At 47.7% G+C, this 15,155-nt stretch overlaps 1 protein-coding gene across 1 annotated transcript in view; it reads right to left on the bottom strand.

Moving 5' to 3' along the window:
* The window catches only part of LOC143974084 (RNA exonuclease 1 homolog), a 145,223-nt gene that overhangs the window by 93,697 nt on the left and 36,371 nt on the right, over positions 1 to 15,155 (bottom strand). The window contains exon 5 of the mRNA XM_077475143.1: positions 11,808 to 11,938. Coding sequence (XP_077331269.1) covers positions 11,808 to 11,938 — 131 coding nt within the window. The remainder of the gene's footprint in view (positions 1 to 11,807; positions 11,939 to 15,155) is intronic.

Genomic DNA, 15,155 nt, shown 5'->3' with positions numbered 1-15,155 from the left:
TGAGAGCTTGAGTTAACTGCTCTCGCTCCCTCCACAGTTCGGTGCTCCAGGGAGTGCTGAAGGGGCAGAGCGCAGTGACCGACTCATTGAAGACCAATAACTGAGTGATCAAAGATTTGATCGCTCCGTTCTTGGTCTTGGAGGCATCAGGAGACCAACGCTGCATCCACCCAAGTAATTAGGTCTACATTTTTGTGTTTTTTTTTTTTTTTAAAACACAGACTGTGCAAAATGTAAAAGATCACTGTCTGTTAGTATTTCCAGAATATTCATACAGAAAAAAAATAAATAAAAAAAATTAAAAATAAAAACACATTTTCAAAGTTACACTTACCGGTAACATCTTTTCCAAGAGTTTTTCAGGATAGCCACCTTTGAGACCTCAGCTACTCCCCCCCCTCAGGAAACACCACCTCCACTAGAGCTTTAAGCCACTTGCCCCCAACCGGCCCTTCAGTTCTCACATGAAAACCTCCTGCCAGTCTAGGGAGACACGAACATATACCAACTAGGGATGAGCTTCGTGTTCGAGTCGAACATACGTTCGACTCGAACATACGTTCGACTCGAACATTGGCTGTTCGGGCGTTCGGCGAAATCCGAACTCTTGGTCCGTTCGCATCAAAATTCGTATGGCGCGCGCGGACCACAATGCACTGCGATGGCGCAGTGCATTGCTGGCTCATGATTGGCCAATCGCAGCGCCAGCAGCGAGGAGAGCCATGATTGGCCACAGGCATCCTGCCTGTGGCCAATCATAGCTCAGGCTGTGTAGTGCACACCCCACACTATATAAGGCCGCCTTTGAGGTGGCCTCGTGTAGTGTGTTGGCATCTGAAGCAGTGGGTGTTCTGTGTACCTTCAACACAGTTACACACCAATCGTTTTTGGCTGATTTCCTATCTTGCTCTTGTGTAGTGGTTATTGTCTGTGCCCTGACCGCAGTATACACCACTATATTCACCTCACCTATATAGCTAGTGATCTATCTTTAATAATAGAGCTTGCAGTCAGTAGTGTTAGGAGATAGTGCGTGCTGTCTGCGTGCTCTGTACCCAGTACATACCGCTATAATCCACCTACATAGCTGTTCTCTATTTGAGCCCAATTGCCATCTGCAGGAGTTATTGGAAGTTGTGTGTGCCTCCAGCACAGCACAGTATACATCTGTATATACCCCTTTATCTCTGCTGTTCTATAAAAAAGGCATCTGCAGGAGTTAGTGGGTGTTGTGTGCCTCCAGCACAATATAAACTACCCAACTCCCTTCAGGCCATTACCATGTCTGGAAGGCCAGCAAGGAGAGGCAGACAGGCGCGAGCCGATAAAAGAGGGCAAGCAGGCTCTGTGTCTAGAGACAACAGTGCTGGTCGTGGACGCGGTGCATTGTCATCAGCACGTGGCCATGGGACATGCTTGTCCTTTTCTGCAGCTGGACATGTTGAACCGCAACATGCCAACGACTTGGTAGAGTGGATGACCAAGCCCTCTTCATCCTCTCTCACCCAGTCTCAGGGTAGTAGCAAAGCAGCTGCCAACGCATCGTCTTCCCTCGTCTCAATGTCATCAGTGACTCCTTCCCTAGACCCACCACGTCCTCCTGAGGAGTCTCCTGAACTCTTTGAGCACAGTGTTGGGTACATGCTCCAGGAGGATGCCCAGTGTTTGGTGGGCTCTGATGATGACACTCAGCTAGAGGAAGGCAGTAGCATGAGCGCAGAGAGAGGGGATGCTCAAGAAGGACAGCAATCTGGCAGTCATGTTCCACAAGCTGCAGCATACTGCCAGGTTTGCTACAGCGATGAAGAGGGATGGGATGATGAGGGCACTGACTCCACGTGGGTGCCTGGAAGGAGGGAGGAGGAGGAGGAGGAGGAGGAGGAGGCACATGTCCAACGAGGCAGGATGCCCTCCGGGGGCCAGCTTAGGGGCAGCACACCGACTGAATCACACCGCAGAGCTCCGCCTGTGCAGAGCGCTTCCTCTGCGCGTTATTCTAAAAGTTCTTTGGTGTGGGCCTTTTTTGAGACGAGTGCATCAGATCGCACCGCTGCTATTTGCAACATATGTCTCAAGCGTATCTCACGTGGCCAAAACATCAGCCGCTTGGGCACCACATGCTTGACCAGACATATGTTGACCTGCCATGCAGCTCGTTGGCAAGCGTACCTCAAAGACCCACACCAAAGAACAAAGCGGACCTCTCCTTGCTCCTCATCAGCTGGCATCTCCAACCCCACTAGACCTTCAGTCCTCTCTGAAACCTGCTCTGAGAGGAATGAAGGTGTAGCATTAGGTGTGTCACAGCCAAGTGCTTCCGGGAACTCCGCTAGTGGTACATCCACATCCGATTATAGCAGGCAAATGTCCCTGCCCCAGCTGCTGGACCGGCGGAAGAAGTTTACTCCCAGCCATCCACATGCCCAGCGGTTGAATGCTAGCTTGGCTAAATTGCTAGCACTTCAACTGCTGCCTTTTCAGTTGGTAGACTCAGCCCCCTTCCGTGAGTTTGTACAATGTGCGGTTCCTCAGTGGCAGGTCCCCAAACGCCACTTTTTCTCACGGAAGGCGATTCCGGCTCTCTACCGGCATGTGGAAGGCAATGTCCTTGCCTCGCTGGACAGGGCGGTCAGCGGTAAGGTGCATATTACCGCTGACTCATGGTCCAGCAGGCATGGACAGGGACGTTACCCGTCTTTCACAGCCCATTGGGTCACTCTTCTGGCTGCTGGGAAGGATGCAGGACAAGGTGCAGTAGTGTTGGAGGTTGTTCCGCCACCACGCCTCCAAAATGCTACTATTGGTTGTGACACACCTCTCTCCTCCACCCCCTCCTCTTCTTCTTCCTCCTTGGCCTCTTCCAGTGCTCTGTCCCCAGAACCAGCGGTTCTCCGTAGGCGTTGCAGGGGCTATGCAAGTACGCAGGCAAAACGATGCCATGCCGTGCTTGCGCTGGTTTGTTTGGGGGACAGGAGCCACACTGGGGCGGATGTTTTGTCAGCTCTGCAGGGGCAGGCCGAGAGGTGGTTGACGCCACGCCAGCTTAAGCCAGGAATGGTGGTTTGCGACAATGGCACCAACCTCCTCTCCGCCCTCCGACAGGGACAACTGACCCATGTGCCCTGTGTAGCTCACGTCCTTAACCTGGTGGTGCAGCGGTTCTTGGGCAGGTACCCCGGCTTACATGATGTCCTGAAGCAGGCCAGGAAAGTCTGTGTGCATTTCCGCCGATCATTTAATGCCTGTGCTCGGCTGGCTGAGCTCCAAAAGGAGTTGAACCTGCCCAAGAACCGCCTTATATGTCACATGCCCACCAGATGGAACTCAACATTGGCCATGCTGCAGCGGCTGCACACGCAAAAGAGGGCCATCAATGAGTACCTGTGCGACTACGGCACCAGGACAGGGTCAGGGGAGCTTGGTTTTTTCTCACCACGCCAGTGGGGCATGATCAGGGATGCATGCACTGTCCTGTCACCGTTTGAGGAGGCCACAAGGATGGTGAGCAGTGACAGTGCATGCATCAGTGACACTGTACCTCTTGTCCACCTCTTGGAGCATACGCTGCGTGGAATAATGGACAGGGCACTTGAGGCAGAACAGAGGTAGGAAGAGGAGGACTTCCTTGCCTCTCAAGGCCCCCTTTATCCAGACAGTGTTCCTGCTGTGCCACCCATCACACAGGAAGAGGGTGATGAGGAGGAAGAGGAGGAGGAGGATGATTGTGTCAGCATGGAGGTGGAGGCTGGCACTCAGCATCAGCAGCAGCAGTCTTATAGGGATGATTTACAGTCCCAAGAAACACGTGGACTTGTACGTGGCTGGGAGGAGGTAGCTGCGGATCATGTTGTCCTTAGTGACCCAGAGGACTCCGGACCGAATGCCTCAGCTAACCTACGCTGCATGGCCTCCCTGATCCTGCAAAGCCTGCGGAAGGATCCTCGTATTCTTCGGATCAAGGAGAGGGACCATTACTGGCTGGCCACTCTCCTTGATCCACGGTACAAGGGTAAGGTTGCCGACCTTATCTTGCCATCGTAGAGGGAGCAGAGGATGAGACATCTCCGGGAGGCCTTGCAGAAAGCTCTGTGCAACGCGTTCCCAGAGACTGGGAGGTCACAAACTCCTGGTCCTGTACAACGTGTTGCTGAGGCATCAGTCAGAAGGAGCGGTGGAGAAGGTGGCCGTCTGACTGATGCTTTCAGACAATTTTTTAGTCCGCAGCCCCAAGGTATGATTGGTTCCAGCACCCATCGCCAGCGTCTAATTTACATGGTACAGGAATACCTAGGGGCAAGGTCAGACTTCGACACCTTTCCCACCGAAAATCCTCTGGCTTACTGGGTCTTGAGGATGGATCACTGGCCAGAGCTTGCACAGTATGCAATTGAGCTACTGGCCTGTCCTGCATCCAGCGTTCTTTCGGAACGCACCTTCAGTGCTGCTGGTGGCTTTGTTACCGATCACAGGGTGCGCCTGTCCACCGAATCAGTTGATCGACTGACCTTCATCAAGATGAATCAGTCTTGGATCACCCACAGCTACCAAGCACCTGAAGCTGATGTAACCGAATAATTTTTTTTGAAATATCACATCCCTTCAAGACTGCCTATGCTGATGCTGAGTGACTGTCCTGTTATGTTGATTGTCTATCCTCTTCCTCCTCCGCTGATATGTTGGAAGAACATTTTTGGTTCTGGGTGATGCCAGCAGCCCAATTTTTCTGCCCCTGTTTAACAGGGGCGTTTAAGTACAATTTTTGATGCAATGCTTTGCAGCAGGGCTAATTCCTGCAATAAAACTAGAGTATATGGCAGAGGTTGCAGTGTGATGGCACCAGTGCCTAAGGCCCAATTTTTCTGCCCCTGTTTAACAGGGACATGTAATTACAATTCTTGATATAATATTTCACAGGAGGGCCCCTTCCTGTGCCCACCCAGAGTAACGGTGAGGACTTAGTGTTGTGGCACCAGCACCACAACCAAAGGTCAATTTTTCTACCACTGTTCAACAATGGCATGTAATTACAATTCTTGATATAATCGTTCACAGCAGGGCGCTCCAGCGCCCACCAAGAGTCACTTTGAGGGCTTACAATGTTGTGGCAAAACCAACACCTTGTTCCGCCATTTCTGCAGAGCATATAGCCCCTACTTTCAAACATCCAACTTACAAACATCTCCTTGCAAACGCAAGGAGACAGCAGAAAGTGAGATGAAAAAAGATGGACGACAACAAATTATACAGGGGTGATAACCCTTCCCTATGTTTTCCAAAAAGCTTAAAAATAGTTTTTTTGACTGGAGCTACACTTTAAAAATGTATCAGTTGAAAATTACAAACAGATTTAACTTAACACAACAAACCTACACAGTCCCTGTCTTGTTTGCACCGCCTGTATACTGCTGTTCTGAGTATATAGGGCCTGGGGGCCACACGCATTTTCTTTTTTTAATATGGGTACAGGGTTCCCCTTAATATGCGTACAAGACCCAAATAGGCTGGTAATGGGCAGGGAGGGCTACCCATGCCATTTTTCTGAATGATTTTCAACCATATTGCAGGAACCAGATAGAACATTAAAACCGCAAGCAGTTTTAAAATGGTGTTATTTCCGTTTAGAACAGTCCCTGCACAAAATGACATTAAACACGGGAAACACGTGGCACTTCACAGGCATACTACAGACACCCCCCAGGCACCATATTTAAAGGAATATTTCACTTTTTTTCACTTTAATCGTCATTAAAATCAGTGCTCCCGCCAAAACAGCCGTTTTTAAAACTTTATTTTGCATTGACCCATGTCCCCTGAGGCAGGAGTCAGGTCCCCAAACCCTTTTTAGGACAATATCTTGCATATTAGCCGTTAAAATTAGCACTTTCCATTTCGAACGTTCGAGTCCCATAGACTTCAATGGGGTTCTAACGTTCGTAACGAACGCGGGGTCCGTTCGAAAGTTCTGGTGCGAACCAAACCGGGGGGTGTTCGGCTCATCCCTAATACCAACCTTCACTTTCCTGATGCTCTCACGTCCCAGTGGCGAACTGTTATTTGAGTGGGTACCGGTGCTGTCCTGAAAGACTGTTGGAAAAGACCTAACCGGTAAGTAACTTAAATTTTCCCCCCTTTTGTCTTTCAGGACAGCCTTTGAGATGATAAACAAGCACTTAACCAGCTTGAAGAACTTTACGCCTGAAGGCCTAGTCTTTAGCAGATAACAAATCCAGCCTGTAGTGCTTAACAAAGGTGGTAAAGCTTGACCACATCGCCGCTCTACAGGATTTGCAGCAGTGTAGCACCAGCCCACTCTGCCTGCAATGTTGCCATAGCCCTAGTGGAACGGGCCCAAATACCTTCTGCAACCTCCACCCTCTTGACTACGTATGCCTAACCAGTAGCCAACTTGAGCCATCGTATGCTTAGAGGCTTAGGAACCCCCCACCCCCCTCCTAGTCCCTGAAAATGACACAAAAAGGAATCAAACTTTCTGAATTGTGCCGTATTAGTCAAGTACCTTAGAACACGCCTAACATCTGAACGCAAGTTAGCACTGCGTGTCGCCAATCACAGGCAGCGAGCCATTTCTCGATCTCTGCAGCCATGGATCGAGAAAACGTCTCACTGACTGCGATTAGCACTGGGCATTGCCGACTTCCTGGAGGGCTCTGCACGTGCGGGTTGCGAACATGTCTGAGCTCCTCCTTATTCCCCTTTAAGAGAATGTAACACAAGAAAAAGATCCCACATAGGGAAAGGATGGGATCTAACTGGTCTTTGTCTGCTTAGGGCTTTACAGAACCTAAACCTGGCCCTTTCAGAGTGCTAGGGGCCAGCCCCTTGTCTACCCCATTCTGCAGGAACTCCAGTACTGTTACTGGGCTGTGTATGTTAAAAGGAGCTTTCTGCGTATTGTGAGTGCATGTAGGCTGTGAGTGCACGTGTATTGTTGAGTAGTAATGTAAGGAAGCTAGTTAGGCAATTTGGCCAGATTATAATCCCAATCCTCATTAAATTGGTAGGTACGATCCCCAGCGGGTGTGGAGATGCACATCGGTGTACATCTTGCAGCATGTATGAGGTCCTTGATTATTGAACATTGTTTCCCTGAAAGCCCAGGTTCTGAATCTAGGGAAGCAACTGTCAGCACTGAGAAGACCCTCCATACTAAAAGGAGAGCTGGGAACGTACCCGGCAGGGGCCAGCACAGAGGCGGGTGGAGATAAAGCGGTGCAGGCACCAGAAAAGAGCAGATGGGCGACAGTCAGGAAGGATAGAGGGGGAAGTGCCAGGGAGGCAGATCCTGGGCTAGAGCATCCCAATAAGTACTCTCCATTGAGTCACATTGATGAAGCCAGTCAGGGACCAGCACTGCTGGAGCTGAGGGACTCTCCTAGCTGCCAGGGGAAGAACTCCTCCAGTGAGGGGGGGGGGGGGGGGGAGCGAAGGGAAAGGATAGACAGTTTCTGGTGGTAGGGGATTAAATTCTTAGAAGCACAGAGGGCAGCCTGCGACAAAGACCTGAAGTGCCGAACTGTATGCTGTCTTACAGCGCTCGAGTTCGGTACATCATGGATCTGGTGGACAGATTACTGGGAGCGGCTTGGGAAGACCCAGCTGTCATTGGGTATGTTGGCACCAATGACAAAGTCAGAGGCAGATTGAGTGTCCTAAAGAACCATTTTAGGGACTTGGAACTAAATTGAGGAAAAATACCTCCAAGGTTGTATTCTCAGGAATACTACCGGTACAGTGAGCCACATTAGAAAGGCAGAGGGAGATTAGGGAAGTAAACAAGTAGCTGGTGTAGCAAGGAGGGGTTTGGGTTCCTAGAGGATTGGGACGGCTTCCTAGTCGGTCACCAGTACTATAGAACGGACAGACTTTACCTAAATAAGGAGGGTGCAGATGTGCTGGGAGTAAAGATGGCTAAAAAGTTAGAGGGGTTTTTAAACTAGGCGATGGGGGAGGGTCCAGAGGTAGAGATAGTCAGCGCGGAACATAGTTAAAGCATATAAACCCAAAAAGGCAAGTCTAGTACCAAGTCCTAGTTGCCATCTCAGAACACCTAATAAGAGGATGGGATGCAACTAGATTAAACTACGTGGCATGTTGACAAATGCCAGGAGCCTAGCAGATAAGGTGGATGAACTAGAGAGACTGTTGTAGGAGGAAGATTTGGATTGTGTGGGAATTTCAGAGACTTGGTTCAACAGCTCTCACGATTGTCTGTTAATCATTCAAAAAAGGAAGACCCTTTATCGCAGGGATAGAGAGGGGGGGGGGGGGGGGTGAGGGGTATGAGGGGCTACAAGACTCTGGTTTGGCCACACCTGGAGTATGCTGTCCAGTTCTGGGCACCAGTCCTCAGGAAGGATGTAGTGAAAACGGAGCAAGTACAAAGAAGAGCATCAAAGCTAATAAAAGGGTCTGGAGAATATTACTTATGAAGGAAGGTTGCAAGCACTGAACTTATTCTGTGGAGAAGAGACACTTGAGAGGGGATAGGATTTAAAAAAATGTACAAATACCATACTGGTGATCACGCAATGGTAGGGCGGCAATTTCAACTGGACATACCTGTACGCCAGTGTGCCTGCCCATGCCATTGCGCTGATGTACATCGTTGTGTGCCGGTCGGGAACTGGTTAAACTGCATAGAGCAGGGGTGTCCAAACTTTTTTTTTTTTTTTTTAAAGAGGGCCAGATTTGATGAAGTGAACATGCGTGAGGGTCAACCATTTTTCCTGACATTCTTTGAACCATTAAAATTGAATGCAAATTAAATATTTAATGCAAAGTTTATTGCAAACGCCATGCTTTTCATTTTAGTCAAATGGATGACAAATCTAAACAGATGTTAAATCACTCTGCCTTTCAGATCTGAAGGCCAGATGGGGGAAAAAAAAAATTCAAGAATCTAAAATGTCAGAAACATTGTAAAGAATATTACATATCATTGATATTAAAGATTGTCTGTCAACTTTGAAGTTAAAAAAATATGAACAGGAACATATCAAGTATACATGTGTACAAATACATTCATAACTGATTTAGACCAACTGACATTAACTGAGATAAACTGAGATTTTACAATATATTCATCTCAATTGAGAACAAAAAAAAACACACACACACACACACACACACACACACACACTAGGTCTGGTTCAAAGGCAGTGGTTTTGATGCACAAAATTTCACGCAGGTGAGAGTCACTTAGTCTTGTCCTCACGCGGTTCAAGTTCATAGCAGAGATATTGGTTCCGCCAAACAAGCTCAGCATTTCTTAGCCAACGTTTGAATCTCTTGAAACCGGCTCTTATCCAGTTGGTAAAATTTCACAAGAGAGCTGTTGGTGGCGACTGTGTAACTCACTGTCAATACTCTATGTTGCGAGCCACCACCGTGACTGCCATGGCAGGCTTAAGAATTCCCAGGGACGAGTTCCAGGTCTTTAGGAAGGAGGGTCTCCTTTTGTCCATGGGGTCAGCAAGCACCTCCATGTCCTCAAAAGCCAGGTCCATTTTTCTGGACACCTGCGAGAAGGCTGCGTCCAGCCTAGAAGATTTGTTTCAGACTGCCGCTTCATCCTCCGTAAAGGGAAATCTATGTTTTAGGGCCCTGAAAAAGAAAGGACTGGAAAGACCTTCCTTGTCTGTTCTCCCAGACCTTTGTACATTTGGTAGTGGAGTGACAGCAATTTTCTTCTCCTCCTGGATCCACAAAGTGGTATGGATGGCTCTCAGGACATCCTCCGGGGAGAGTTTATACAGAGAGTTTCTAGTGGATTCACCATCCACCCACTCTCCCCGCCTCCCCTAAGGAGGCTGAGGACACACCGCCTTCCGCTGGTATCTTTCTGGTGCCCCCTGGTAACCCTACTCTGGTGGAGGGAACCACCGGTGGACCAGGTGCGATGCTCTGCTCTGAGGTTGGAAGCTTGCAAAACAGCTATTTAAAAGGAGCTTTCTAGCATTTTTAACAGAAGAGTCCAAACCCTGCTCTGCTGAATGCTCCTTCAATAAGCCTTCAATGCACTCCCTACAAAGCACCTTGGGCCAGGAATCCCCCATAGTGGTCCTGCATGATGGCTACTTCCTCCTGGAGCTGTGTGGGGACCTAGACTTTTCTGTGGCTCTGCCCTGAAACGACAAAAATCCCAAGACACAGCCATAAATACCTGAATAACTGCCTGCCAGTGCAATACAGTGTGCCACCAGGAGTTCACCCACCCCCCCCCCCCAGGGTTTTAGATGTACACAGCCTCCCCTCTGAGCACCAAAAAAAGGTGGACTTGACCAGGGCACCAATGGGAAAATGGTACAGGAACACCACCCCAGTGTTCCTCTTGCCTAGAGTGGCTGGTGCTGGCGTCACCCTGCACAGATCGGGAAGCCTCAGTCTTCAACATCCAATGGAAACATGGTTTGCCTTGAGCTCCACCTCTGCTGTCAATACAGCAACTGTGGAGCACACACCAGCCGTCACACCACTCGCTTTCATGTCCTGCAGCCATAACTGGAAGCCGCAGGTCAAACGGAAGTGCCCGCCCTGCCACCGGAAATGACATCACGTGTCATCCAGCCATGCCTCAAGCTCCACAATGGATGCACAAGAGCAAGGGGGACCCAGACACTACCACAGCACCTGCTCTAGGCAGCAGAAAGTGCACCCCGGACCTTCCCCCAAGAGGATTGGGTGCACCATGACGCCACACAGGTAATGTGCTTCACAGCCCTGCTGCAGTGGCATGAGGGGCCTCTGCCTCTCCCTTCCAGGAAACACTGGCCTCCACCTCTCTAGCTGAACTGGCCTCTAGCAGGTCTAGCAGTCCCTAGTGGTCCCTCCCTGCCAGCAAAAACACCAGAACTGAAGGGCCGGTGGGAGCAAGCAGCTTAAAGCTTTAATGGAGGTGGTGTTTACAGAGAAGGGAGACGCAGAGGTCTCAAAAGGTGGCCGTCCTGAAAGACAAAAGGGGGGAAAAAATAAAAATAAAAACATTACTTGCCTTAAGTCAGTCTTCCACCTGGAAAACAAAGGCAAGAGTGGCCTCATGCCGATGTGGGAAGTACAGAGGAGCTCAGATCTTATAAGAAGTTGTACTTGCGCTGGACTGGAGTGTTGTCATGAGATTTACTGTACACATTGTTCCCAATAATCTTCCTGGAAGGATAGTGACATGATGTCCAGCAATGCAGAAGACCAGGGTTGAGCAAAGTATATAATCTAACTTGCTTCACTGTTATACCAGTACATTTTGGAAATACTGTCAGCCAGTGTTTTTACAGGGAGAAGGGGCCTGGACAAAAAGCAGACCTTGCTTTGTACTGCAAGGTCCACTTTAAGGGCTATTACTTCTCACCTTCGACCAAATAGAATGAAGAATCGCCCTATTGGGAACAAGACAACAGCCTGACAGAAGTTCTAAATGTAAACTACTACTGTATCTGGATAAAAATTTGTTAAAGGGAATAGTAACAACCTCTGTCAGTTTATTTCAGTTTGACCCCACTAGGAAGGGCCATCCTCGGTTCATCCTGGTGACAATTGTCCTCAAACTTTAGTTGCTTTTAGAACAGGAGGGATTATCTTCTAATGGTATACCTAAACCACTGAAGGCATTTCCACTCACCTCCCATTGCGTCTTCAGGACAGGGAGTAAGAAAATAAATAAATAAATAAATAAAAAAAAACCCCTGGATAGGACAGTCAATGCCCTACTTGATCCAAAAAAAAAAAAAGTAGATTAAAAATACAAAATTTCAAGCTAGCTTCACTGTCATAATTTTAATAAAATGTGTTACCTTTGCTGGGGTTGGCAGTGTTCTTCTTTGAGGGAAACCAGATTTTACAGTGGTTAAGAGTGTACTTCCTTGTCCACTTATCTGACTTCTAGATGGAAAAATAGGCTGCACCTCAACTAAATTAACACAAACTGAGGAAAGAAATTTAGTTAAAATTTACATAATTACAGTAGTTTGCTTACTGACAGATGTCACCTCAAAAAACATGTCTGCCCTCACACAATTTTCTTGAGTGTAATTAGTGTTCTCACATTTCCCATCTGTAGGAATAGCCATCTCATAAAAGCTCATTTCCACAGCCAGGGTGCAAAATGTTGTGTCTATGGCAGCTTTTTCTACCTCAACATGAAGGAACCCGTGAATAAACGTTCTGGGCTCAGGGAACCGCTAATGGTTACTACATTTGCAGCTCACAGTACATGAGCATGATAGAAAATTTACATTTGCGGTCATTGGGAAGTATTACCCCCTTACAGATCACTAAAAATATCAATGTTGCCATTGGTTAATCATCAGAAAGGCAGAAGTTGCCCATTGCTCAACCAACCCAAAAAACCTTCGGAGGAACCCTAGTTGAAAAAAGCTTACCTACAGGCTGAAATTATGCAATTTCGCCCCTGCTTACCCAAGTAAGCCCCAAATTATGAAAGAACATTTTGAAATTCTGCTGCCACATCTACTGGGGTCTGGTGATGTCACTGGTTGACTGCTTAGGATACAGAGGGTTTCTCTAGCTATGCTATACATACATACACACACACACACACACACACACACACAGTGGGGCAAAAAAGTATTTAGTCAGCCACCAATTGTGAAAGTTCTCCCACTTAAAAAAGATGAGAGGCCTGTAATTGTCATCATAGGTATACCTCAACTATGAGAGATAAAATGTGGAAACAAATCCAGACAATCACATTGTCTGATTTTTGAAAGAATTTATTTGCAAATTATGGTGGAAAATAAGTATTTGGTCACCTACAAACAAGCAAGATTTCTGGCTCTCAGACATGTATCTTCTTTAAGAAGCTCCTCTGTCCTCCACTCATTACCTGTATTATTGGCACCGGTTTGAACTTGTTAGTATAAAAAAGACACCTGTCCACAACCTCAAACAGTCACACTCCAAACACCACTATGGTAAAGACCAAAGAGCTGCTTAAGGACACCAGAAATAAAATAGTAGACCTACACCAGGCTGGGAAGACTGAATCTGCAAAAGGCAAGTAGCTTGGTGTGAAGAAATCAACTGTGGGAGCAATAATTAGAAAATGGAAGACATATAAGACCACTGACAATCTCCCTCGATCTGGGGCTCCATGCAAGATCTCACCCCATGGGGTCAAAATGATCACAAGAACAGTGAGCAAAAATCCCAGAACCACACGGGAGGACCTAGTGAATGACTTTCAGAGAGCAGGAACCAATGTAACAAAGGCTACCATCAGTAACACTACGCCGCTAGGGACTCAGATCCTGCCGTGCCAGACGTGTCCCCCTGCTTAAGCCAGTAAATGTCCGGGGCCCGTCTGAGGTTTGTTAGAGAGCATTTGGATGATCCAGAAGGATTGCGAGAATGTCATATGGTCAGATGAAACCAAAGTAGAACTGTTTGGTAGAAACACAACTCGTCGTGTTTGGGAGGAGAGAGAATGCCGAGTTGCAACCAAAGAACACCATACCTTCTGTGAAGCATGGGGTGGCAACATCATGCTTTGGGGCTGTTTCTCTGCAAAGGGAACAAGACGACTGATCAGTGTACATGAAAGAATGAATGGGGCCCATGTATTGCGAGATTTTGAGTGCAAACCTCCTCCCATCAGCAAGGGCATTGGAGATGAAACGTGGCTGGGTCTTTCAGCATGATAATGATCCCAAACACACCACCCAGGCAATGAAGGAGTGGCTTTGCAAGAAGCATTTCAAGGTCCTGGAGTGGCCTAGCCAGTCTCTAGATCTCAACCCCATTGAAAACCTTTGGAGGGAGTTAAAAGTCTTTGTTGCCCAGTGACAGCCCCAAAGCATCACTGCTCTAGAGGAGATCTGCATTGAATGGGCCAACATACCAGCAACAGTGTGTGACAACCTTGTGAAGACTTACAGAAAACGTTTGACCTCTGTCATTGCCAAAGTATATATAACAAAGTATTGAGAGGAACTTTTGATATTGACCAAATACTTATTTTCCACCATAATTTGCAAATAAATTCTTTCAAAAATCTGACAATATGATTGTAATCATAGGTATACCAACCATGAGAGACAAAAATGTGGAAACAAATCCAGACAATTACAGGCCTCATCTTTTTAAGTGGGAGAATTTGCACAATTGGTGGCTGACTAAATATTTTTTTGTACATACATACATACACAGTTTGGCAGAATTTATGATTTCTTGGCCATTTTTCAGAGAATATGAATAACAAACATTTTTCACTCATGGTTAGTATTTGGCTGAAGCCATTTATCAACTGTGTTTACTCTTAAAATCATAATAGCAAAAGAAATAACCCAAATGACCATGATCAAAAGTTTTGGCCCGATAACATGCACACAAGTTAACACAAAGGGGTTTGAATGGCTATCAACCGCTTGCCGACCAGCCGCCGTCATTTTACTGTGGCAGGTCAGCATGATCCCGCGAACACGCTTAGCTATACGTTGGCTCGCATGATCGGGATTAGCAGGCACGTGCATGCCCATGGCTGTGATAACATCCGGTCACGAGTGATTGTGAGCAGAAGAGACAGAACAGGGACGAGTGTGTGTAAACACATACCGTATTTTTCAGACCATAAGACGCACTTTTTCCCCCCAGAAATATGGGGGAAATGTCCCTGCATCTTATGGTGTGAATATATCAAAGGCACGCCCCTCCTGCCGCTGGCACCAGAAGAGAGAGCTGGGACAGACTTCCAAACCCCCGTGGGTGCCGGACGACACAGAAAACAGGCCACTATGAGCCTGATGGAGGAGGGAGAAGTGCCAGCTGTCCCTCGGGGAGCCCAGGAACAATGGCCGGGGAGGAGGAGGGCAGACCGAGGACAGGAGGAATAGGCAGGCCGTTGGGATAACATCAGGTAAGGCAATGGTCACTCTGCATTTCAATGGTAATGGGGTCACTCTGCATTTCATGGGCACTGGAAAATATTTTAGTACACCATTTGGTTCAGAATATTTTTTTATGGTCCGAAAAGGAGGAGTGACAGATCATGTGTTCCTATTAGCTAGGAACCACAATCTGTCACTACTGCTAGTCAGTCCCCACCCCCTTCAGTTAGAAACACACACTAGGGAACAGTTAACTCCTTCCCTGCCAGTGACATTTATACAGTAATCAGTGCCTTT

The sequence above is a fragment of the Lithobates pipiens genome, unplaced genomic scaffold, assembly GCF_037356315.1.
Source record: "Lithobates pipiens isolate NorthernLeopardFrog02 unplaced genomic scaffold, aLitPip1_a1.2 Scaffold_13, whole genome shotgun sequence".
NCBI classification, from domain to species: domain Eukaryota; kingdom Metazoa; phylum Chordata; class Amphibia; order Anura; family Ranidae; genus Lithobates; species Lithobates pipiens.
The sequence above is the reverse complement of the archived record's forward strand: the minus strand, read 5'-3'. Positions and strand labels throughout refer to the sequence as shown.